The sequence below is a fragment of the Coptis chinensis genome, chromosome 8, assembly GCF_015680905.1.
Source record: "Coptis chinensis isolate HL-2020 chromosome 8, ASM1568090v1, whole genome shotgun sequence".
Taxonomy (NCBI): domain Eukaryota; kingdom Viridiplantae; phylum Streptophyta; class Magnoliopsida; order Ranunculales; family Ranunculaceae; genus Coptis; species Coptis chinensis.
In genome coordinates, this window is record NC_141463.1 from 75,335,533 (window position 1) to 75,358,887 (window position 23,355).

The window sequence follows — 23,355 nt, forward strand, 5'->3', positions numbered from 1 at the left end:
TCATAACTTTCGCAGAACGTGATCGAGGGTGTAGTATAAGAACCACAGACGGTGCCAATTATGTTTCGACCAAATATGATCAAAACACTAAGTGTTGATAAAAGAGACGAAGAACGTAGAAAAGTAATTGGAAAAATGATGGTGATCGGGGGAATAATGAGACTGTACCTTGCGGTTGCCTACGTACCCAAATTATCGATGGGATCAAGTCTCAAGAACGTAGTTCTTTATGAAAAATAGTTTTGTATTTATATATGTAGAGTATAGACTCCTTGTAGCTTAAGTAATTGTAATTGAATATGACTCTTATTTGATGATTATCTCTATGCTAAGAAACGAATCCAAACATAAATTAATGTACGTAAGTGGCAAGCCATGTGGCTAGGGTTCAGCCCTAGACACATGAGTTAATGAGCCTGTACATCAATCTATGATATTGCAAATTGGGCCTTAGCCCTGTCGATTTAACGAATAAAGTGGAGATCCCTACCAATAGACGTTTGCCACGTAGGTGGGGGTCGAAACAGACATCATCCCTATAACCAAAGATTCACCACAGGGGTCAAAACATCAAGCAAATCAGACGATATAGATGCCGCAACACCACTTATGGCATCCAACAAATGCTGAACTCGGAGACCATCACGACCACAAGATGTACCTTTTGGAAACGACCTAATGCATGACAACAAGGTGCCTCTCTCTACCAGTAAAGGGGCCTCAGCAAAAGGAACAGAAGGTCTCACAGGTGGCTGTCGTGTTGGGTGTTTCTCCTCTAATGCTTGTATAGTCTCCGTAAAATTAGAAGCAACCCTTGATGATGACAACACTTTTACGCTCTGGCAAAATGTCCATCAGTAATTTTCTCTAAGCATCGACGCACATTTTGAGTATGGACAGATTTCCTAGTAGATTGGATTGAATGGTGCTCTATCATAGACTCTAAGAGACGAAACATCCCCCGAGGCTTGTTCCATGTCATCAAAGCATGGAGAATCTGTTTCCACTGAAGATCTTTCCTAGTACTAGAGCGACGTTCCTGCCGGTTATGTGGTTGAAAAACTAGTAAAGTGCAACGCGGTAAAAGGAGGAGACGAACCCAATAAAGAATTGAACCAGGATCAACCGTGATATCCCAAAGGGCTGATTTCAGTGCACCAGAAAAAGCCAAACGACACACACGTGGTATACTTTTCACAGTACGAAAATATATACGGAATGCGCTGTCAAGTAACGTCTCATCAAGAGAGGACGCAACAACGAGCATATTAAGGGTAATATCGTCACCCCTCTGTGTTGTGGGTGTAAGATCTGCAGAGTTGGGCTTAAGGGGTGGTTGTGGTATTCCCACAATAACACATTCGAGTTCCCCATTCTCCATCAAAGCAGGTGGTTGTATAGTATCATCTGGATGACGACATGGTATACCAAATGCGTGGATGCAAAGACAAATGCAACAAATCCATTTGTCTAATGACTTTAAGGAATCCTCTAGTGACAAAAAAAGTTCACGATCCTCTTTAAGTTCATCCCGTACCCTGCCGATACTCAACTGACAATCCATGTGTTGTTTATCAAAGTGCGTGAAAATATAGGGAACCGTAAACCCATTACTGTTTACTCCATTGGTGCATCCATGACGACCCCGAAAAGGACAGTGAACTCGCTTCTTAGGTGTTGGGGCAATGAAACTAGAAGAAGCAACCGAGAGAGCAAGACTTTTCTTCCCTCTCATACCAAATCCCGTCGAAGACTCAAAAAATCTAGTCGAACAAAACCTAAAACCCAAAATCGACAAATCCCAACTCCCGTCGAACGAATCCCAAATTGGCAAAACCAAATCTCAAAACGGCAAAACTCCCGTCCACAGTTCAACCAATCCCAAAACGGCGAAACCAAATCCCGTCGACAGTTCAACAAATCCCAAAGCTCATCCCACACAATCTAAAGGACATAAACAAATAATAATAATAATAAGGAAAGGAGTATATATAAATTGAAGGGTGCTGAAGAGGAAGAAGGATTCGGGCTCGGGTGAAATCGGAAGTTGTGGGTTCACAGTTGTGATGAAGGTTGGGTATCCGGTGGTGTGTGGCTTGGGCAGTGGAGATTGAATTGTTGGTTCGCAGTTATGTGTTGAGGCTATTGTGGAGGTTGGGTTGTGATGGTGGGTACAAAGCGGGGGGATGAGGAGAAGGTGGTCGGAGGAAGTTATTAAGGAGGTGGTCATCATTTTATGGTGAGGAGGCGACCGGGTTGTAGGTGGAGGTGGTGAGAGTGGCGGTAGGTGGGGGGTAGTAGGTAGGTATGCAAGTGGTGTAGATCTGATTTTGGGTTTCCGGTGATGGTGGCAATAGTGCAGGTGCAAGGGAGAAGAAGGGTCGGGTTTTTTTAAAGGGTGGTAGGGGATGCTGGTGGAGGCGGTGGGTGGTGGTTGCAGCACAAGTGGTGTTGCAAGGGTCGCGGAGAAGAAGGGTCGGGGAGAAGAAGGTGTTTGGAAGTTGGACTGATAGAGCAGGTGCAAGGGAGAAGAAGGGTCGGGGTTTAGAAAGGGTGGTAGGGGATGCTAGTGGAGGTGGTGGGTGGTGGTTGCAGCACAAGTGGTGCTGCTAGGGTATAGATTAAAAAAAAAGTGGTGTTTTCTTCCAATTTGTCTATAAAAGTCACTCCTGTTTAAGGGAAAACTTTAAATTATCACTGCGATTTATTTATTTTTTTAATTTTAAGTTGGGGTATGAGAGTGTTTTGTTGGGTATGTCCAAAATCACCCATTTATAGCCCCCTCTATAAACTTACAATTCCTTGATTTTACGGATTTGAGGTTTTCATTCCAGTGTAGAAAAAGACTCTTACTTTTTGGAAATACATTATGAATTCCATCCTAAAATCCTAGTTTCCAAACACATCCTTATTGAATTGAAATCTTCGTCAGCCCTAATAAAAATACTTTAAATGGATAATATCATAATCAATGTTGACAAAATAATAGATTCCCTTCCCCAAAATTGAAAAGTGTAGCAAGTTACATCCTTAAGAGTCGCTTTGACTCACAACATATACATTTTTCTTCTATTCAATAAATTACTTATTAAGTTATGGGAATAAGTTAGGTTAAGTAATTCAGTCTTTTCCAATATGTTTATTTTATTTTTATTGTTTTGGTTTTATACTAGAAAGATATCCTCGTGATTCGATATAGTCTAAATCCAGATATCCTAACCCGTGGTAATTGATATAAAAATAACTTTTGAGCCCAAACTCTCGATATCTAACTTAATTACATGAATTAGACTATAGTCAGACCTCCAATAATGTTCAACCTCAAAGAAAGAGAGCCCAATTCCAAACCTAATCTCCTAGCTAGACCTCCAATAATTTTAAGGTGCTCAAGCTTGGCTTTTGTGTCTCTCAAGTTAAGTAGCTCAACGGGCCTGGATTCATATTGCTGCTGACTATAAGTTCTAACTCGGTCATGGGTTTTAGAGTTTGATTCGTCTTGTTTTCATAAGCTAGAGATATTTGAGGATATTTGGACATAGAATTTTGTGAGAAAAAACTAAAATAACATGCAAAACTATTCTAACCAAATACTAAAAATACAACTACAATCCACTAATACTATAATAATTAATCACGAGCTAATGACTATTACAAGATGTACACAATATAATTACAATCAATATGTGTTGATAAGTAATGTAATCCAACACACCAGTATAAACAATTATCCCAAGGTTCACAAAACTGTGTAAAATGTGAGCTACGAGTTCGAGCTCGAGCTTTAAAATGTGCTCAGAATGGACCCATATTGTTAAATGAGTGAGTTTGAGCCAAACCCAAAACTAGTCGAGTGGCTGGCCCTAGGCCTTTGTTGCATAAGCTCTTGAATAGAGCCTCCACAATTAAACCAAAACCAAAAGCCCATTATATAGTGTTCCAAAACCAAAGAAAAAAAGAATACGGTATAGGAAAATACATAAGCTAGCTAGGCATAGCACCCTTGGAAACTCCTACGGCGTTACCGACTTACCGAACGCGAGTGGGCTTGATGACCAGCCCTGCTCGGTATTACTATTTACTGACCTGCTCTATCTGATAGTCTGGTACTTATCATGCATGCATCATTCTGATTTCTGAATAGCTGTGCGTGATTCTCGTGAAGAACCATCACTTGGTGAGCAAGAACCCACTCTTGATCCTTACTCCTTAAGAAGGCTTGGAAAACAAATGTTGTCCAAACCACTTACGGGGCTTGCATAGTTGCTTGCAAGTAGTAATACCCTACATGGCAACATGATCCAAAATATTGAATTCGACAAAAAAACTAGGCTAATCATAATATCTCAAAGCAATGCTTATTGACTATTGAATATAAACTAGGTATAATATTATTCCAGTTCACACCACTTGAACGAAAACTTATTCTCAAAAAGAAAATATGCAGAATTTATTTTTATAATATTGTTCAATCCGTCTCAAATAAAATAAAATATATGAAAAAACAAAGAAAACGTTTTATTGGAAGATCTGTGGATTGAAAGATTTTGTGATTGGTTGACGCACCACGTCTACTAATACAAGAATCATTTTAAAGATCCCGCAACTTTTCTGCTCAGCTTCATTTCCGACCATTTTGTCCACTTGTTTTCTTTAAATTCCCTCCATCTCCCCCAAACACTTATCCATATTCCCTCTTTTTTCTCGAAAAATTTTAAAGCCCATTTTTAATGGCTATCAAATTGCACTCTTCAAGCTTCGTCCCTTCAAGGTATATATATTACCACCTCAATTTTCTCCATTTTGTCATGGAAAATTTTGCAATTTACTTACTTTTTTCGTGTTTGCAGCTCTTCAAATCCATGCATTTCACACAGACCAATCAGAGTTCATTTTTTCTGTAACCACTTCCTACATGAATGGGGTTATCGATGTCGAATGAGGTGTAATGTAATGGTGTATGCCAAGTACAATCATAATCGGGGATGGCGCCTCCCTCCATCAGCTTCTGCTGATGATGGCGTGACACTCAATGGGACACCACAAACCAGTTCCAGTAGTGATATGGAGGGATTGAGGGCCAAACTTAATCAGTCACTGCAAAATGAAGATTACAGTGATGGGCTGGTCCAGTCATTACACGATGCAGCAAGGGTTTTTGAACTGGCACTTAAAGAGCAGAGCTCTTTATCCAAAGTTTATTGGTTTTCAACAGCATGGCTTGGTGTAGACAGAAATGCATGGGTGAAAGCATTGTCTTATCAGGTTTACTCGTTATGCTGCAATTCTTTATTTTCATAGTATACCACAAAGAATGTTAAAAGAATCACTCACAAGCAACAGTCCATTTATGCCTGAAGCACGCCTGTTTAATACAGAAGAGTAACTTAGAAAACAAGAGGTAGAGAATGAAAATACAGTAGAAAATGGTTCCTCTATATGGAGTGGTTGACTTGTAATGACTAAGATGGCTTAGAAACCATTAATTGGGTAAATGTGCGAACCAGTAGATTTTGACTCATCATGCAATATAGCCATGTTACTACCCATACCACGGTCGAGTTTGATAGTTTCGTCTTTAATGGTTTTTTGTTGACCTTTAATGTCTCAGCTATATTACCTTGGTCAGACGAATTGATGCGGACTTACGTGCCTGTCAAGTAACTCTAATTTTAGCTGTCCCAAAAGTTTTCCTGAAACTCACATCTTCAATTAGCTATCATAAAAGTCAATACTCCATCCTTACAGTCTGACATTATGTGGATACTTTGCTCAGGCTTCCATATATTCTTTATTGCAAGCAGCAAGTGAGATTTCATCGCGAGGGGATGGAAGGGACAGGGATATTAATGTTTTTGTTCAACGGAGGTATGTGATATTTAAAGTAGGTGTCATCGTATTTATGCTTCACTTGTCTCTTATGATGTACTTTTTTCTCATACACCAAAGTAAAATGAAAGTACTATGAATATGAACCTTATGCTCTTTATTTTTTAAATCTTGGTTTCCATCTAGGCAGTTTGGAGAATGCTGCTTAAGTAAGCCTTAAACAATATGGTAGAAACACAACTTGTCATGGTGTTATGGAGTCAAGAGATGATTTTCTGATTGATTTGGCTGTATATATCTATATATATGAAAACACATTGACTGTAAAGAACTTCTGTCTAAACCATCGATTTCTTCATTTTAAGTTTATTGTACATTTGATGTGTCTTAAATTAAATATAGAGGTATGCTAATACAAAAGTACTTTCTAAGTAAGGTAATAAGGAAGGTGGAATTCAAATGTAATGGCATCTAACACATCTTCTCACCCAATCATAAGTTTCTCAGATCTCAGCCCTCTCGTTCTAGAGTCCAAAGGTGCTCAAACCCATACGCACGATCTGCTTCACAGTAAAGTACTCATCACAAAAACATACCTCATTTCTCTTCTTCCCAATACTATAAAATAAAGCATGTAAAATGAATTCTTGATACCTTATGTTGTTCTTTCTTTGTTTATATTGGTTTCCTTTTATACTTGAATGAAGAATGCTGTTTAACTAAGTTTTGAACGATTATTCATGCTTCTGTGGGAATTTGCACTAGTGCAGCTTACTGCGACAGTCTGCTCCTTTGGAGAGTTTAATCAGGGAGGAATTGTCAGTCAAGCAACCTGAAGCTTATGATTGGTTTTGGTCTGAGCAACTTCCATTGGTTGTTACCACCTTTGTTAATTATTTAGAAAGGGATCCGCGTTTCACTGCAGCTACCACAGTGTAGGTTATGACACATTGACCCCCATGTTTTCTGTCCTGTGACTTTATACTTGGGTATATGAAGAATGCAACTTTGCTTCTTTTCCATATGCAGGGTAGGACCATCTTCTAGTTTAGGAAATACATGCGATATATCACTTCTCTTGCTTGCTCTGACCTGCATTGCTGCAATTACAAAGCTTGGACCTGCAAAAGTGTCCTGCTCTCAGTTCTTCTCCATGATCCCCGATGTAACTGGCAGATTGATGGATATGCTTGTTGATTTTATTCCAGTACGTAAGACTTATCATCATATGAAGGATATCGGTCTACGCAGAGAATTTCTTGTTCATTTTGGTCCTCGGGCTGCATCCTGTAGAGTAAAAAATGACTGTGATACAGAAGAGGTAGCGTTTTGGGTAGAACTTGTACAGCAACAACTACTGCACGCTATAGATCGGGAGAAGATATGGTCAAGACTTACAACCTGTGAAAGCATTGAGGTTAGAACATACATTTTCTTAAATACTGCAGTTTCACTTGTTAGATCATTGAGGTTAGAACATACTGTGGTTTCACTTGTTTGATCTTGCGGTTTCATTTATATTGAAGGTATTGGAAAAGGATCTGGCGATATTTGGCTTCTTTATAGCCTTAGGGAGGAGCACAAAGTCTTTTTTATCTGCAAATGGCTTTGATGTCATTGATGCTCCTATTGAGAGCTTTATAAGGTATATTCCACACTTTTCTTGCCCAATTTCTGTTGATATTGCTCCCTTTAATTTAATTATCTTTATTAATCTTCTTGGCTTTGTTCTTATTTTACATGAGTTGTTTCAGGTACCTTATTGGGGGCAGTGTGCTGTACTACCCTCAGCTCTCATCAATAAGTTCTTATCAATTGTATGTGGAGGTTAGTAGGATTGGAAACTATAGTTTTCTGCCCAACTTATGCCTGATTAGTCTTGAGGTCACTTTTCTTATTTATGCTTTTTTGAGATGCACAGGTAGTCTGTGAAGAGCTGGAGTGGCTTTCTTTTTATCAATGTGATATAGGTGCATTGAAACAATCTCGTGGCCATAAAAATAAGCAAGCAGGTCCTCCGAACAGAAAAGCTATTCCTCAAGTGTTGGACGTTTGCTCTTACTGGATGCAAAGCTTTATTAAATACAGTAAATGGCTGGAAAACCCATCTAATATAAAAGCAACAAGATTCCTTTCTAGAGGGTAAATACACTTCCAATTGGTAAAGTTCTAGATGTTAATTATTATTTTTAGTTCCTGATCAAATTCAATTGAGTCAGTTATCACAGTAGGTATTTATCTTGTTTTTATTCTGTGATCTCAGGCACAACATTTTAGAGGGATGTATGGAAGAGTTTGGGATGCTAAAGTAAGTTCATAATTGCCAAGCCACGGGAATTCCTCTTTCTTTCTGTCTTTTTCTTTTCTTTTCCTTTGGCTTGAAATTTGAAATTTTGTAAATGTAGACATACGTGTCTTGGATTACTGTGACTCTGTGAACCAAAATGCATAGTTACCTAACTTTCCTTTCTTCATCTGATTACTCCCCAAATCCTTACATTTGATCACAGTTCATAGTTGGCACAGAATCACATACAGTAAATTGTACCATAGGTTCATATGTTTTTTCCCCCGATTGGCAACTTGTACAATTGGTCTGTAAAGGGATCCCTTGTACAGGTGCTTCTTAGACAAATCAATTGACTTTCCCATGATCTTAGATCTTTGCAATTTCATTGCCATTTTCTTTCTTTCTTTCTTTCTTTTTTTAGTTTAAAGGTTGTTGATCATAGACAACCGGTGCTTGCAGGAGTGAAATGGGTGCCAGTATATTAGAAAATCCAGTTGAAACAACTAGATCTGGAATAAGCTCATCAACTGAGAGAGAGATTGATTCTTTTGACAAGGTAGGTATAATCTTTGTTATCAAATTACTTAAAAAGCTTTTGGTATTCCTTACCTGTTAGAAATTCCTTTCTATTATTTTGATTTTGCTGGAGCGAACGACTAATATATTGGATGTATTTATGTACTTAAGTGCATCTAGAATTGCATGTGGAGTCTTATCATGCATTTTCCCTCTTGTCTATTTTATCATGGAGTTTTTCTTTTCATTTTTTGAGGTGGATATGTTCACCCTTTAACTTTAAGATCAGATTAAGGACTATGAAATACTGAAATGAAAAAGTAACTATATGGACGGTGTAACTTAATGTCATGTGAAATTCTACTCGAAAGGCCTCAATTTTAGTAAAAATAGATCGTTTTACATTACTTAACGGCACATGTGAATAATAACGGCACATGACATCTGTGGGACTAAACTCCTGGTCGCCGTAGTTGCATCTTTAAGAATAATCTCCTTTGTGATTTCAAGTGGTTACCTAATGGGCATCCTGACTGGGACCTGGTTATTCGTATTGTCACGACAGATGTCACAGATGGGTATACCTTTGTAATTAGATGGTTGGCTTGGGGCTTTATACTCTGAATGCTTGTTATGTGGTTTGAGCATATAAGTCACTCAATATCTGGTGCCAGGCATTGGAGAGCGTTGACGAAGCTTTAAAAAGATTGGAAGAATTGCTTCAAGAGGTGCATGTGTCCAGCTCCAACTCTGGGAAGGAGCATCTAAAAGCTGCTTGTTCGGACCTTGAGAGGATAAGAAAACTTAAGAAAGAAGCAGAGTTTCTTGAGGCCTCTTTCAGAGCAAAGGCTGCGTCTTTTCAGCAGGTATTTTGTTTGTTGTCTCTCTAGTTATAAACCAATGGATTCATGGATTGCATTGGACTTGAGCAATTTTGGCTTCACGAAGCCTAATTAAATACTCGAGTATTTGAAGATGTGCACCTCATCTGGTACAGTATATGTATATATACTATAGGCTAACCCATCAAGTATAGCATATCATTTAGTTATACTGTGTAGCACAGCAGTGATAATAGTAGGTAGTAGTTGTCACCAAAAACAACACCACCACCTCCAAAAAGAACAACAGTAATATTGTAGGAGTGACATTGATATAATGGATTGTATAGATACCGAGATGTAAGGCATGATATTAACAAAGTGGATATACTGAGATGTTCCGTATCTCCCTCCAACAAAGTAACACGGAAGGTCTCAAAAGTCGATCTTCCTATACAGACAGCTACCTTTGGAAATGATATGTGGGATATTGCAAGATGATCCTTGTTTATGGTTCCTAAATTCTGTTAGAAAATCACATTTTTGGTGTAAAATGCATTCATTCCCTGCGGGAGATGTATGTAGCTGTCTAAGTAATCTCAGTTTTCTTGTTGAGTACTCATTGTGGTGATATGTGCAGTTGTATTTGATTTTATTTCTAATATATAATGCTTGATGCATTTCTATGTATTGATCATATAATTCTTTGCAATTTTCCTTTGGTTCAATCAATTAGGGAGATGATCAAGGTTACCCAGGGCTTTCTTTTAGCAAGCAAATACAGCAGTTACAGAGAAGTGGAAGGAGTGCAAATATGATGAAGGGTAGTAGGACCACAACTGATGGAATCCCTGCAGATAGGTTTGATCTGGCCTCCATATGCCTGTACTTTTCTTTCATTTATTTGTCATGTTCTGTTTATGACACGTTGTATGTGTATTTAATCTTGTTCAGGGCATTATCATACTATTTGTTGCCTCTATTGGTATGCTTTGATTTACTTAAGTTTTTTCAGGAAGCCTAGTGGTTTGTGGAGCATCTTGGTACACCGTAACACTGGCAAAATAAAGCCCAGATCACCAAGATCGGATCAAAATGTATGATATATCTGTCGTATCCCTCACTTTGTCACTTATCATTTCCGAAACTATGAAAGTAAAAGTAAATTTCTTAATGACTAGGGATTTGAGGTTTGCTTTTCAACGAGTGAAAAAAGAAAAGAAATATCCGAGTGTTTTGTATCATTGGAGAAGACAATCCATTTTATCTTGGAGATCCTTGTGTCTTCCCTGTAAACTCATAAAAGTTCACTTCGATCTAATGGATTCAGTGGACATTTGATCTATTAATTTATTCTCATATGCTGTAGGAACTTTTCATGACTTGTCAAATGTAAATATTCAGAAACTGTGTTTGCTTTGGACAGGAAGATGATTGTTTAGAACCAGCTATTGCGGGAAATGTGTCTGATTCCGAATCAGAATCAAACGATATCCACCGCTTTGAAATGTTGAGGAATGAGCTGATTGAACTTGAAAAACGAGTTCAGAAAAGTACTAGTCAATCTGATAATGAGGAGGTATCCTTTGGGCATCTTTTGTTTTACCATCTCATTGTGTGCAAATTTTAATGTGTTTTGGTGTGTGTTTCTTCCCTTTTGTTTTCAATTTTTTTGCTTCTCTCTGTAAGCTTGAGCTTGTTTCTCTTATTTCTTCAACACCAGAGCTTTGTTTTTTGATAAGTAGGACCCCCGACCACAAAAGAAAAAAGCATAAAAATTTGTCTTGTGGTTATTTCCCTTTTTTCTTTTACATATATCCTTTTCTTTCAGATATGAATTTTAGAATTTTATCTATTCTAAAGTGAATGCATGCTCATGCCAGTATACATTGAGGGGCTTTGACTCACGCCTTAGCATTTAAGAATATATTCTCCACTTAGTGTGATTTCCGCCGGGGGGTTACATTTAAGTAGCCAGAGCATAGAGTGAGAATGAAAGCCAGAGTGAGAGCATAATTGCTACCGACTTAAAGTTCCTTAATATTCATAGTACCTATACATGCATCATAAGTCACTTCCATATGTAGTAGGTCTTCAACTTTAGGAGGATCCAACTCGAAACCCATTAGCGATGAGTAGAGAAAGCCATGAACTTTTTTACTATAGTGCAAGGCGTGAAACATCCCATGTGGGACTATACTAAATGTCTCACGTGTGGCATTACTTGAGCCTAACGTGGAAAACATACTTGGGTGACGTGGTGTACAGGGGCATTTTGGGCCAAATATAATAGCCTGCTCTAATACCATTTAAAAGTTAGGATCATCCAACTCCAAACTAATTGGTGGTGAGTGGAGAGACCCATGAACTTTATACTATAGTGGAAGGCTTTGAGCATCCCATGTGGGACTATACTAAATATCTCACCATTAGGTTTTAATGGTTAATAACTATAGTAAATCATCACAACTTCATAAAAAGTTACACTAGTTGGGCAGAAAGTTATCTATAAAAACTTTTTTAAAACATAAATAAAGGTCTAGAAAGTAGCTATTAAGTTACTTGTTTTATCATTAGTTGCTAATGGTGCTGGCTAATTTATTGTGATATATAATTAAGTTTAGCTTCTTTGATAAAATGTAGGAACCTGCTCCAAGAAAGACTAATCATTAGCCACTCCCGTGTCCCCCATCCCGCCCCCGTAGATACGCAACCATCACATGTTCATTACCACTTGAGGTGTAACATTATATTTCAAGGGGATCGTGGGTTGAACAAAGGGCACACACCCCACAAGATACCTTGTAGAAACTACAGTTTAAAACTCCCACCTTCATTTTCACCCTCATACTAGAGACCCGAATGGATATCTCATATAGTTGCCATGCTGCTAACATGTTGAGAACCACTTGCTGTAAGAACTCAGACTTGATAGAGTGTTGTGTAACGTTTTATATAACAAGGGTAGGTACCCCAAAGGTGACTACACATTCATTGACATTACTCACATGCTTCAGTTGTTGGGTTGTCGTTAGCCCAAATGACTGGCTCATTTGGCCAATCATTAGTACCAATGAACCACATAAATGATACATGCAACTAATCAAGGCACCTTTAGCAGTTTTGTTTAGTTATTGATTACATGCTCTCCTTTTGAGTTTGTAGTTCTATAAAAGATATTAATGCTAGTACTAATGAGGCTGAAACCTATCCGTTCCATTAGGATATTTCAGTTGGAGTGGACTACAATCTTTATGGTGACGGAGCTAAAGGTGATAGATTACTAATTCAGGTGGCTAAGAAAGAAAATATCATCGGCAAATCTATTGACAAGTTGAAAGAGACTAGCACGGTACGATTATATTCCAGTTTTATGTCATGGGATTGATGTATACATGCGGTGAAGATGATCATCATGACTTGTAAATAGCAGTGTTTTTTACTGTCAATCTTTTTGGTCTATGTTAGGTGGTTAAAAAGCATAGAAGTAAGGAGATGGTATTCATTTTTTTAATTGTCCAAAAGAATGTTAATATGTGATACTTTGGATGCTAAAGATTGACCCACTGAGTTGGTTTTAAGCGTACAACACACTCTCTGTGGAGTCTTCCAGATAGTTATGCATAATTGTATGGAGAGATTTATGTTTGATATGACACAACTTAGGTATTGCAGTTGGTCTCTTATAATATCCTCCAACTCACATACAGTAGATTGTTATATTCTATGCTGATGTCTACGTATAGTTTTCAACTTTAGGAGTCTGTAAATATTTCATTTAGGTAACAGTATAACTTAAGAGCATCAACCCTACGAATCGATTGTCCATATGATGTCATCACCAGAAGCCATGACATGAGCTTCATTTTTGGACATTTGTATTGTATTTTATTTCTTATTTGCTTAGCAACTAACGTATTTGAAGAATGCTTTTGTTTATTATCCTTTTTGTCTTTCTAGGTTGCTTGATTTGCAAGTAAACTTTGTTGTAAGGCCTATAGCCCCTTTTGTAGGTAAAGCTTTTAGAGATGAACTACTGGATAAAGTTTTCAGATTTGACTTGTGAGGATTAGGGAAATAGGTTTCTAATTGGCTTTATTACAAAAGCCTGGTCTCCATTGGTGAGATTTATCATTTAATTAACCAGTGTTCATTTTTTTTTTTCGTCTGCAAGAGATTCACACAAATGTTTGTCTATTACCAATTACTTGTGCTAAGACTTGCATTTCATATGATTAGTCAATATTCCATCATGAAGGCTCAGAAATTATGTTTTTTACGGGAATAGAGCTTTGAGATACCAATTCTACACGTGCATCCGCATTGCAACTCTGAAATCATTGAGCTGGACCGATCTTGATTTTTACATATATTACTAGTCATACTTAAAATTTCTTCTAGAGCACATGATAAACATTATTGCTTGATATTTGTCAACAGGATGTTTGGCAAGGCACTCAGCTCTTAGCCATTGATGTAGCTGCTGCTGTAGGGTTGCTACAAAGAGCCCTTTTGGGAGATGAACTAACAGATAAGGAAAAGCAAGCACTTCGAAGAACTGGAACTGACTTGGCGTCAGTAGTACCCATCGGCATTCTCATGCTTCTTCCTGTGAGCACTTAATGCACATTCATTTGTTTTTCGTTTTCAAATACAGTTTTTAATCCTGGTTTGGTAAAAGAACTTGACTGATAACCAAAGTCCTTAAAAGAATGACGATTACTTTTTTAATCTCATGGCAAGTTATTGCATCTTCATGATTTCATTTATGATCTATTTTGACTCCTTTACCAAGCGATTTGATGTTCTCTACATTACCTGGTTTTTGCGTTGGAAATTCTTTTCTATTTGCTTAGTTCTGAATAGTAAGTATGTAGATTATCGAAAAAAAAAAAAAGAAAAAAGAATAGTAAGTATGTATGTTTGGTTCATTGCAAAATCTGCATTGCAGGTATCGTATTTTATTTAGTTTTATATGCTTTCATTGTATTTTGATAAATGCATTGCAAGTTATTTTGCTCTGTGATCAGTAATGAAAAGAATCAAACCTTTGCGTAACTTGCATTTTGCCTAGTTGTACTTGAGTGGTTTGTATTGGTGTATCTGCTTGGAGTTATTTAATCAGTTATTTGAATTATTTCACATCTTTCTACTTAAATTTTATCAAGAATGTCACTAGTGGTTTTTCTTGTAGTATTTTTCCTTATTTTTGGGCCTTTCTATTGTTAAGGTCTTAAAAAGTATTATAATCTTCTGATTATGTTCTTCCTTCGTTAGACTTTGTTCTGCCATCTTACTCACCAATTTATATAATTTTGAATATGGACCATCACCCAGCAACTTGAACATCCAAGTTATTAAGTGGCTTCAAGACAAGCATTCTCATTTAGCCACACACATAATTGTATGAATCCATTTCATCATATATCGTAGATCTTTGTTTTGTGGCTACAGCCTGACCCTTTTGACGATCTTTTGAGCAAATGTTTTTCCGAAATTGTAGCTTTAGGTGTTTTCTGGCGATATGGCTGTTTGCATTTATGAACTTGTCTCAAATTCAAGTCTTGCCATCAGTGTCCCAACTCAATGTGGAAAGTGTTATATAGGTTATTAGCATGCAGGTCCTGCTCTGGCTTCTTGATTTTGGCCATCAAATAATGGCTCCTGCGACGTCATCTACGACCTTACTAGATAATCTTAATTTTTTATTTGATAATCTTACTAGATAATCTTAATTGTATTCTTTTCGATAATAGTTATTATGAATGATAGCAAAAGATATTGTTTATCATATGCCCAAAATCAACTTGATTTCTTTTATATATTACGGCTTTCGATGTTTGATATGAGGAGCAATGATGAATAAGTTTCAACGGTTTCCCCTAGTATACACTTCTCTTGTAGTTTCTTTCACAATAATCTTCAATACTGGCTCCATGTTTCTCCTATAATTATGTATTGCCTTGCCTTTAAATATGTCCTGCAAGATTGCAAAAACACCTCATCTCTTTGACTCTGATGATATTCTTTTTCCTTTCTCTGTCTCGCTATGCTCTTTACTCTCCGCTACATCTGATCTTCCAAACTGTACATGGTGATTGACAGGTTACTGCTGTTGGACACGCAGCCATGTTGGCAGCTATTCAAAGATATGTACCAGCTCTAGTATGTGACTTCTGACCTATTTTTTTTATCCCCTAGTTCCTGGGTGGTGTCAGCTATGAATTAGGCTTTGAATGTTGTGTTTTGCAGATACCCTCTACATATGGAACAGAAAGGTTAGATCTCTTGAGGCAGCTTGAAAAAGTGAAGGAGATGGAATGCAGTGAGATGAACCCTGACGAGAATGCTGAGGGAAATACCTTGAGTGGAACTGCAGATAAATCGTGAATCACAAAACCAAATATAGTTGCACAATAGTCCATTGGAATGGTCAAGTCGCTCTCTGTTGACTGTCTATACTTTTCTTAGTTCTGTATTTGTTTGACAACAGATGAGCATAGAGAAGCTTGTTCCATGTGTCCGGCACTCCAGGGAGGCACCAGTGGCTGCAGTCTTGCATGAAAGGAACTGGTGTTCCATGCTCTCGGTGAAGTGAAGGGTGACCATCTTTCCTGAATTCTGTTAAATATGTAATATTTAGGAACTGAATGTTTCTATGTGATTTCTTCATCTGTTCAATTGTTTCATAAATAAACACGTTATTCCATGGCTCTGCTTCCAGCTTGCTGTAGTTACTTTCTGGTGTCAAGTTATGGTCACAATGGCCGCCCTCATTCCACGTTCCATCCCTGCATTTCAGCGTTTGTAACTCTTAGTTTGTTCTATTTCTAGTCAAGAGTGCCAGCGAAGTTACTCATTGAAGGTGTGCTATGTTTAGATTATAACTAAATCTTCTGGTTATAGATACCTGAAATGCACAGGGGAGTAGCTCCGAAAGAAGATGTAGCTGTGTTCAGGATCGGTATTCTGTATTACCCATGATTTCAAAGTTTGCAGAGTCTTCTGGAATGCTTCCATTACATTCATCGTCATATTAACTGCCTGACCTTCTTGGAAATAGTATCCCCTGCAAGATATAGAATATTATTATGTATTCATCACACTGTACAGCAAACTTGAAAGCAATAAGGAGAAGATGCGTAGGTTGATTGCTAAAGAGACTGAAGGCAATACATCTTTACTGTTTTGTCTTGATTCCACCAATGTCCGGCATTGAACACTAGGACATCTGCACCAATCCACTGTTTGGAGCGCCAATGCAATTGATCGACCCTAATAGTGCTTTTGATTTGCTGAGATGAGTTTTGTGGTGGACGGTCTACAATGGCTAGGAAGGGAACCCTGTAGTATTCCACAGTGAGATTGTAATCATGGAATCTGATGGATAGGTACCCCTTGTGCTTAGTAATGGGATTCCCATTTTCTTCATAGATGGTAGACTTATTAGGGACTGCTTCTGCTAGCATGCAGACCAGGGATTCCCATTGGTTCCTACCTATTGAATCACCTGCAAACACTATTCGTCCGTATCGGCTTCTTTCTAGGAACTCGCTGGCATTGAATCTGTAAATAGAGGAAAATGCCGAAAATAAACTAAACATCATCTATCAGTATGCAGAAGTGTAGTTGAAAGAGCGAGAATTTGTTTAACTTTTATTTGCTCACCTAACACTATGCATGCAGACATGCAGTGTATGACGTGAAAGCAGAGTTTTGTACCTGGGAATATCACAACCATCTGGCTTCCATTGCCATTTCAGATATTCATCATCCTTCCGTCCATTTTTATGGCATCTGAAGCCAGGATCAAGAAATGTGCATTCTTCCGTGTATGAGTGATGGAGATTACTCTCGTCTCGGACCCATCTTCCTTTTGTATAATCACAAGCCCTTGTTGGATTGTTTTGGAAAATCTGATAAGATACTAGTTTGAGGTTTGAGGTTGATAAGCAGAAGGAATGTGAAGAGAAGTATTATGGAAGAGCATGCACAGGTAAGGTCCTTTCTGATGGGAATGTGAAGAATCATTTGGTACGACGGGATTGAAGATGATCCATGAGAAGAGGAAAGAGACGTGCTTTGTATTGTAAGCGGTTTTGTCTCACAATTTTGAGACATGCACGGGGAAATATCTCATCCGATGTTTCACGAAATATAAAATGTCGCGATATTTAATAATTTTGCCCTAGTAAAAACCCGAACAAGTTTGGTTAATTACTATTAATTTACAAAGGGATGGTGGGACTATCTGGTGGAGAGAAACATTATATACAAGGTGGCATTGCACAGGACCTTCGTACCGATGGACGTACAAGACTAGCGTACCGTCAAATTTCTGTTCAAACTGGTGTTATTCCACAGGTATTTTTATTATTGTGTTTTATTATTATGTTGCTGTTATACTCCTGACTTGTTAATTTTCTAGGCAAATGGTTCTGCACGAGTTAAGTTAGGTGGGACAGATGTTATTGCCAGTGTTAAGGTAATCTAATACCTTACTCAAATGCTTTGTTTAGTTTGTTTCTAGATTTTGTGCTAACCTTAAATTGCAGGCGGAACTTGGAAAACCGAATTATTTATATCCCGACAAAGGGAAGGTTGCTATTTACGTCGATTGTAGTCCCACAGCAGCACCCATGTTTGAGGTTGGTTGTTTAACTTTATTATTGGTTGCTCTTTTTGACATATGAAATCTAGGTGAATAAATTCTTAATAGAGAGGAACCATTTTGAGAAACAACTTTAGCCCACTGTGAACCAGAGGAAAATATCTGATTAGAGGGCTGTAGTACAAAAGTTCATTATTTTACTTGTCTTACCAACCTCAATTACTTCTGTAACTGGATCTCACAATTTTTAAAACAAGGTTCATTTTATTGAGAATTGACCGAGTTTCAAATTGACGAGATCCATAAGTATGATCTGAGCAAATAGCTTGGTGTTATAAGTTTTCGGAGACATAAGCTTGGGTGATTTGCCGCGTCTTATTAGTTGTGGTTGAGCTACTAGGTCTCTGTGTGCCTAATAATTGTTTCTGTAAGTGTATTGTTTCAATAAAACATGTTTGTTCATGCCTAATAATTGTTTCTGTAAGTGTATTGTTTCGATAAAACATGTTTGTTCATGCCTAATAATTGTTTCTGTAAGTGTATTGTTTCGATAAAACATTTTTGTTCATGCCTAATAATTGCTTCTGTAAGTGTATTGTTTCGATAAAACATGTTTGTTCATGCCTAATAATTGTTTCTGTAAGTGTATTGTTTTGATAAAACATTTTTGTTCATACCTAATAATTGCTTCTGTAAGTGTATTGTTTCGATAAAACATTTTTGTTCATGTCAACCTATGAAAATACAGTGGTGGCAACTAGGCACTAGGGGGTAGGTGGGCCTAGGAGACAATAGTCACCCTTAGGTGTGAAGACAATTATGCCATTTGTACTGTGAACTCGTGGGCTACTTCTATCTTTTGTTTGCTCAAAGAAATCGTGGACATATTCTTTAATTGTTTTTCAGTGCATGAGAGTATACACTTGGGACTGGTGTTTTGGCTTACGGATCTGATCTACGAATTCCCCCCACTTCCTGCAATTATTATTCATGCATGCCAGGGAATTTTGGAAAGAACAAATGAACTGAATTTTTTCCTATAAGAATAGAAGTTACCGGTCTTTAAGTTCATAGTTACTTAGTCTCTAGTTTGTGGATTTGTATGAATTCTTCAACTGGAGTCATTATGCCACTTGTTATTTGTTTTCTCTCTTCCACGTGAAATGCTTATTTCCAAGTGAGAGCTCTCATTTCTTGTCGTTTCTCTTTTTTCTCATTTATACGGTTTTACAGGTAATATGGACCATGTTCCACTATGGACTATCGTTAAAATTAATTGAATTAAATTAAGTCAGGAAACTATGATGGCATTGATGTGTAATGGTTCATCAATAAGCGTGTTATTTGATACCCGCAACTCAGAAAATGTGTCATGACATTGTTAACAGGGTAGAGGAGGTGAAGAGTTTTCAGCAGAACTATCACTGGCACTTCAGAGATGCTTTTTGGGTGGTAAAAGTGGGGCAGGTATCTTACAGTAAATTCTTAAACGGATAACTAGTTGATTCATTTCATTTAGTCCTTCTTGATCAAATGTCTTTGTTGCTTCAGTTCTGTCTTGTGATGTGGATTAATGTACCAGGGGCAGGAATAAATCTTTCTTCTCTCATTGTGATGGAAGGGAAGATGTGTTGGGACCTTTATATTGATGGTCTTGTGATCAGTTCAGACGGGAATCTACTGGATGCATTAGGTGCTGCTATCAAGGTAATCTAAGTTTCCTTCTGATGTCTATGTAAACCTTAATGTGCTTTAGGATTTAATGGTGTCATTTAATTCTTGGTATTTAAAACAAACTGAAAAGCATCTATGCTTGGTCAAACTTGCTTGTTTGATCACCTGATAGTAATTCTGTCTTCTATACAAAAACTGAATGTGATAATATTTATTTTGCAAATTTTTCTGTGGTTAAAATTTCTCAATAGTTGATTTTGAACTGTAAATTTCGAATTTAAGAATTGATGGAAAATTCATTTCAGAAAACCGTCCAATCTAAATCAAAACTCAGAAAAGAAGTGTGAGAGACAGATTCCTCTATGCCCTCTCTCTAGCTCAGAGAATTTTTTTGGGTTTCAAATTTGGAGAATGGAGAATTTGGACATCTGATTTCCTATTAAAAAATGAAAAACAAGCTGCATCAATCTTCCTATTATGTGCAGTGTGTTATTTTCTCTGTTTTCTCTTTGTTTTTCTTCCAAGCTCTAAAAACCTTGCAACTTATTTCTTCTCATTGTTCATAATTATTTATATGGATAGAAGTTATATATATGTAATAAGAGTGAGTCCTTGTGATCAGTTCTATTTTATCTGCTATATATTGATTTTTGGGTTGAAAGATATGTCAAATATCTTTGGTTCCCATTGGAAAGCTCCTTGTCTATGTAGACATCAACAAAGAGGAGTGGAAGAGGGACTGATCTAGTCCTTCTCTTTTGTTCTTGAGGTACTGAAATGTTGAATGGCTAGGGGATGGTTGGGTGGGGTTTAGATGAGAATTTCTGGCTGTTTGCTTGTATTGACCTTTCTCTTTCATTAACTCAATGTATTCTGTTTTTTCACATTATTAACTTAACATATTCTGTATTTTCTTGCACGTTTTCATGAGGAGAAAACTAAGGTTCAGAACTCTGTTACCTTTCTCAATGAAAATTGAAAAGAAGATAAATAACTCTGAGTTTAAATAATATTGTAGTCAAAGACTTTAAGGTTGTAATTCTATCCAATAACACATTTCCTGTTATTTATTAACTGTTATACTTATTAGCAATTCGGGATACGGCCCAAAATATGGTACATGAATAATTCAAGAATAGAATAATTCAAGAATTATTCGGTGACTCGAAAAAACGGTACGGTCAAATATTCGGTCAAAATTTTTGATTAACAATCATTCTAGGTTAGCTCTTAGTTTTTTACACAAATAGCAGCCATTGTAAGTACTGTTTAGAACTGGTGTTCACTAACATGATAATCAGTGGGTCATAGCTATGACTATTACATAGATCGAATCTGTCAGATATCCAAACCAGTTTTCAACATTGTGAGTAGTTTTACCATCATAATTGTTATTATTTCTAGTGCCATTCTTCTTCTCTTTCTGGTCTGTCAATTTTTAACTACGAGCATATTCAGTATTCAGTATTCACAAGTTTGATATTATAACCTTCACTGCTATCATTATTGGCGTCAACATTGATTCTGATTAGTGATTACTTTTTGTTGATGAGGAATTTGGTTCTCATGAAAGATAAAATTAACATGTGTAGATGTTCTATGCTAGGCTGCGTTGAGCAATACAGGCATCCCAAAAGTTAACGTTGCGGTTGGCGCCTCTGCTGATGAGGAACCAGAGGTTGACATAAGTGATGAGGAATTTTTACAGTTTGACACATCTGGAGTCCCTGTGATAGTAACTTTGACAAAGGTGAGTCAAAAGTCAGACCTTGAACTGCCAATTTTTTTTTTCTCCCATTGTTTTTTTTCTCCCACTGTTTGTTTCAATGGTTGTACTTTCAGGTTGGTAGGCACTACATTGCTGATGCAACCTCAGAGGAGGAATCTCAAATGAGCTCAGCTCTATCTATCTCTGTTAACCGACATGGGCACATTTGCGGGTTGACAAAACGAGGAGGTGCAGGTTTGGATCCAAGCGTCATTCTTGACATGATATCTGTTGCAAAACATGTAAGTGAGCAGCTAATAGCGAAATTGGATTCTGAGATATCTGCTGCAGAAGTTGAAGCTGAATAGTGGCATGATTAACATCATTTTTAGTGGTCAAGCTAATCTTATATTGAAAATACTACTTTGTGTGAGATCTCTCAATGAAGGGACGGGAAGATCATATAGCACGTAGTGACAACTTTTAGGAGTCCAAGTGAAATATTAGCTGATAATCTATTTCAGTGAGAAATACCTCTGCCATGAACCCCGTGCATTTTATGTGAACAAAGGGGTTCAAGCCTCTTCAAATGAGCTTGATCATTTTTGATATTCTAATCTTGTTCGTACTTGGAATGCCAGATAACAGTGCCTCAGTAGTATGCTTTGTTTGGCTTCATTTAAAAAATTTATACGTCTAGTGATTATGATATTAGACCACTTTACTCACCTATAGTCCTATATCACCATGTACACGACCTCCGCTTTTAGAGTTACAATGGTCATCCATGCATCCTGTCAGAAATTTCATGGAACGTTTAAAGTTTTTGGAGTTGCTAGAATCATAACCATGCATAATCCATTATCTCTGGATTTTTTATGGTTTAGTCAAGTACCATCAGAAAAGTTTGATACTGTCCTTCTGAAATCTTGTGTGATGTGTTTTATAGTCAGATGTTAGATCATAGATAATAGTAGTTTCCATGTCCATTTTTTGGGACCCTGTGTTAGTATAATGGCCTTACTTGGTGTATCAGCATAACCTTAACAGATTGCAGGGTGAAATCTGCGTTGGATCAGGATGGAGATTGCAGAAGTAGCAATATCCTAATAAAATTTAATTAAAACTCGTAACTTTATAACTAGCTGTAAAGGTTTGAGTATGTATTCACTTTTTCCAGGATTTCGTAGGAGTTCTGTAGGGACAGACCATACTCTTTAAAGGGCAATGGTTTAGTTATATTCACAGTTGATGGCCTTGCTGAGGTGTTTTTTTTACACAAATAGACCATTTCATTAACATATTGATGGTACAAATAAGGGTGGAATTTAGACCATTTCATTAACATATTGTAACAAATGGTTTACAAATCGTCTTGGTAAAATAACGACTGGCTCGTTTAACTTCACAGACATAGGCACCTCGAGCTCAATTTAATTACAAGATAACTGAAAGCCTCGGCTTGTTGGACTTAGGTACAAATCGTTTGGACACCCTGAGACAGACATAGGCACCTGGCCATTACAAGATAACTGAAAATTGGACTCGGACACGAAATAAATAAGCTTTTCGGACAGAAATAAACTAAAAAGATTTTTTCAAATCTAGAGTTTCCTTCAAAAGACTCGAAAGAGACCCTGAAACTGAATGAGACTCTCCATTCGTCTCATTGACAATGGCTTGATTATCTGAGTATACGACCACCTTTTCAATATTTAGTTGGCATGTTGCAAGCCTATGAGGAGCGCTTGCAATTCTGCGTCTTCCGCTGAATTGGCTGTGATGTGCTTGCTTCTTGCAAAAATAGTGAATCCTACACCAGCCATATTTGTAATAGGATCGAATCCTCCTTCAGTAGCAAGCAAGCATAAACAACAAAGGAATATGAATTACCGGTATTAGATACTTG

At 37.3% G+C, this 23,355-nt stretch overlaps 3 protein-coding genes across 4 annotated transcripts; 2 read left to right on the forward strand and 1 right to left on the reverse strand.

The window, feature by feature from the left end:
• Positions 1-4,517: 4,517 nt before the first annotated feature.
• Positions 4,518-16,168, forward strand: LOC147483057 (uncharacterized). The gene is made up of 18 exons (XM_086580318.1): positions 4,518-4,768; positions 4,848-5,262; positions 5,774-5,865; positions 6,597-6,761; positions 6,856-7,243; positions 7,353-7,471; positions 7,581-7,653; positions 7,748-7,968; positions 8,090-8,134; positions 8,576-8,672; positions 9,307-9,498; positions 10,190-10,314; positions 10,469-10,550; positions 10,880-11,032; positions 12,677-12,805; positions 13,894-14,064; positions 15,559-15,618; positions 15,706-16,168. The coding sequence occupies exons 1-18, from the start codon at positions 4,728-4,730 to the stop codon at positions 15,841-15,843; spliced, it is 2,706 nt and encodes a 901-aa protein (XP_086436444.1). The 5' UTR covers positions 4,518-4,727; the 3' UTR covers positions 15,844-16,168.
• TBL9 (TRICHOME BIREFRINGENCE-LIKE 9) lies at positions 15,655-17,506 on the reverse strand. The gene is made up of 4 exons (XM_086580321.1): positions 17,176-17,506; positions 16,630-17,019; positions 16,364-16,522; positions 15,655-16,244 (listed from the first exon to the last, which is right to left on the reverse strand). The coding sequence occupies exons 2-4, from the start codon at positions 16,920-16,922 to the stop codon at positions 15,887-15,889; spliced, it is 810 nt and encodes a 269-aa protein (XP_086436447.1). The 5' UTR covers positions 16,923-17,019; positions 17,176-17,506; the 3' UTR covers positions 15,655-15,886.
• On the forward strand, positions 17,404-22,086 carry LOC147483059 (3'-5'-exoribonuclease family protein). Of its 2 annotated transcripts, none has more exons than XM_086580319.1 (7): positions 17,404-17,817; positions 17,882-17,938; positions 18,009-18,101; positions 19,453-19,531; positions 19,647-19,771; positions 21,345-21,488; positions 21,581-22,086. In XM_086580319.1, exons 1-7 carry the CDS (start codon positions 17,692-17,694, stop codon positions 21,812-21,814), a joined length of 858 nt encoding a protein of 285 aa, XP_086436445.1. In that variant the 5' UTR covers positions 17,404-17,691; the 3' UTR covers positions 21,815-22,086. The 2 variants fall into 2 exon arrangements, with proteins under 2 accessions (XP_086436445.1, XP_086436446.1); XM_086580320.1 differs by having other exon boundaries at positions 17,678-17,817; positions 19,616-19,771.
• Positions 22,087-23,355: the final 1,269 nt, after the last annotated feature.

Bases quoted from the DNA above. Each gene is read 5' to 3' on its own strand.
- LOC147483057 (XM_086580318.1), top strand. From the start codon at position 4,728: ATGGCTATCAAATTGCACTCTTCAAGCTTCGTCCCTTCAAG. The intron at 7,244-7,352 runs GTTAGAACATAC...TTTATATTGAAG, and splicing joins CAACCTGTGAAAGCATTGAG to GTATTGGAAAAGGATCTGGC. The intron at 14,065-15,558 runs GTGAGCACTTAA...GGTGATTGACAG, and splicing joins GCATTCTCATGCTTCTTCCT to GTTACTGCTGTTGGACACGC.
- TBL9 (XM_086580321.1), bottom strand. From the start codon at position 16,922: ATGCTAGCAGAAGCAGTCCCTAATAAGTCTACCATCTATGAAGAAAAT. The intron at 16,523-16,629 runs GTATTGCCTTCA...TATATCTTGCAG, and splicing joins CAAGACAAAACAGTAAAGAT to GGGATACTATTTCCAAGAAG. The intron at 16,245-16,363 runs GTATCTATAACC...GCTGAAATGCAG, and splicing joins TACTCCCCTGTGCATTTCAG to GGATGGAACGTGGAATGAGG.
- LOC147483059 (XM_086580319.1), top strand. From the start codon at position 17,692: ATGGTGGGACTATCTGGTGGAGAGAAACATTATATACAAGGTGGCATT. The intron at 17,939-18,008 runs GTAATCTAATAC...CTTAAATTGCAG, and splicing joins ATGTTATTGCCAGTGTTAAG to GCGGAACTTGGAAAACCGAA. The intron at 18,102-19,452 runs GTTGGTTGTTTA...CATTGTTAACAG, and splicing joins CAGCAGCACCCATGTTTGAG to GGTAGAGGAGGTGAAGAGTT.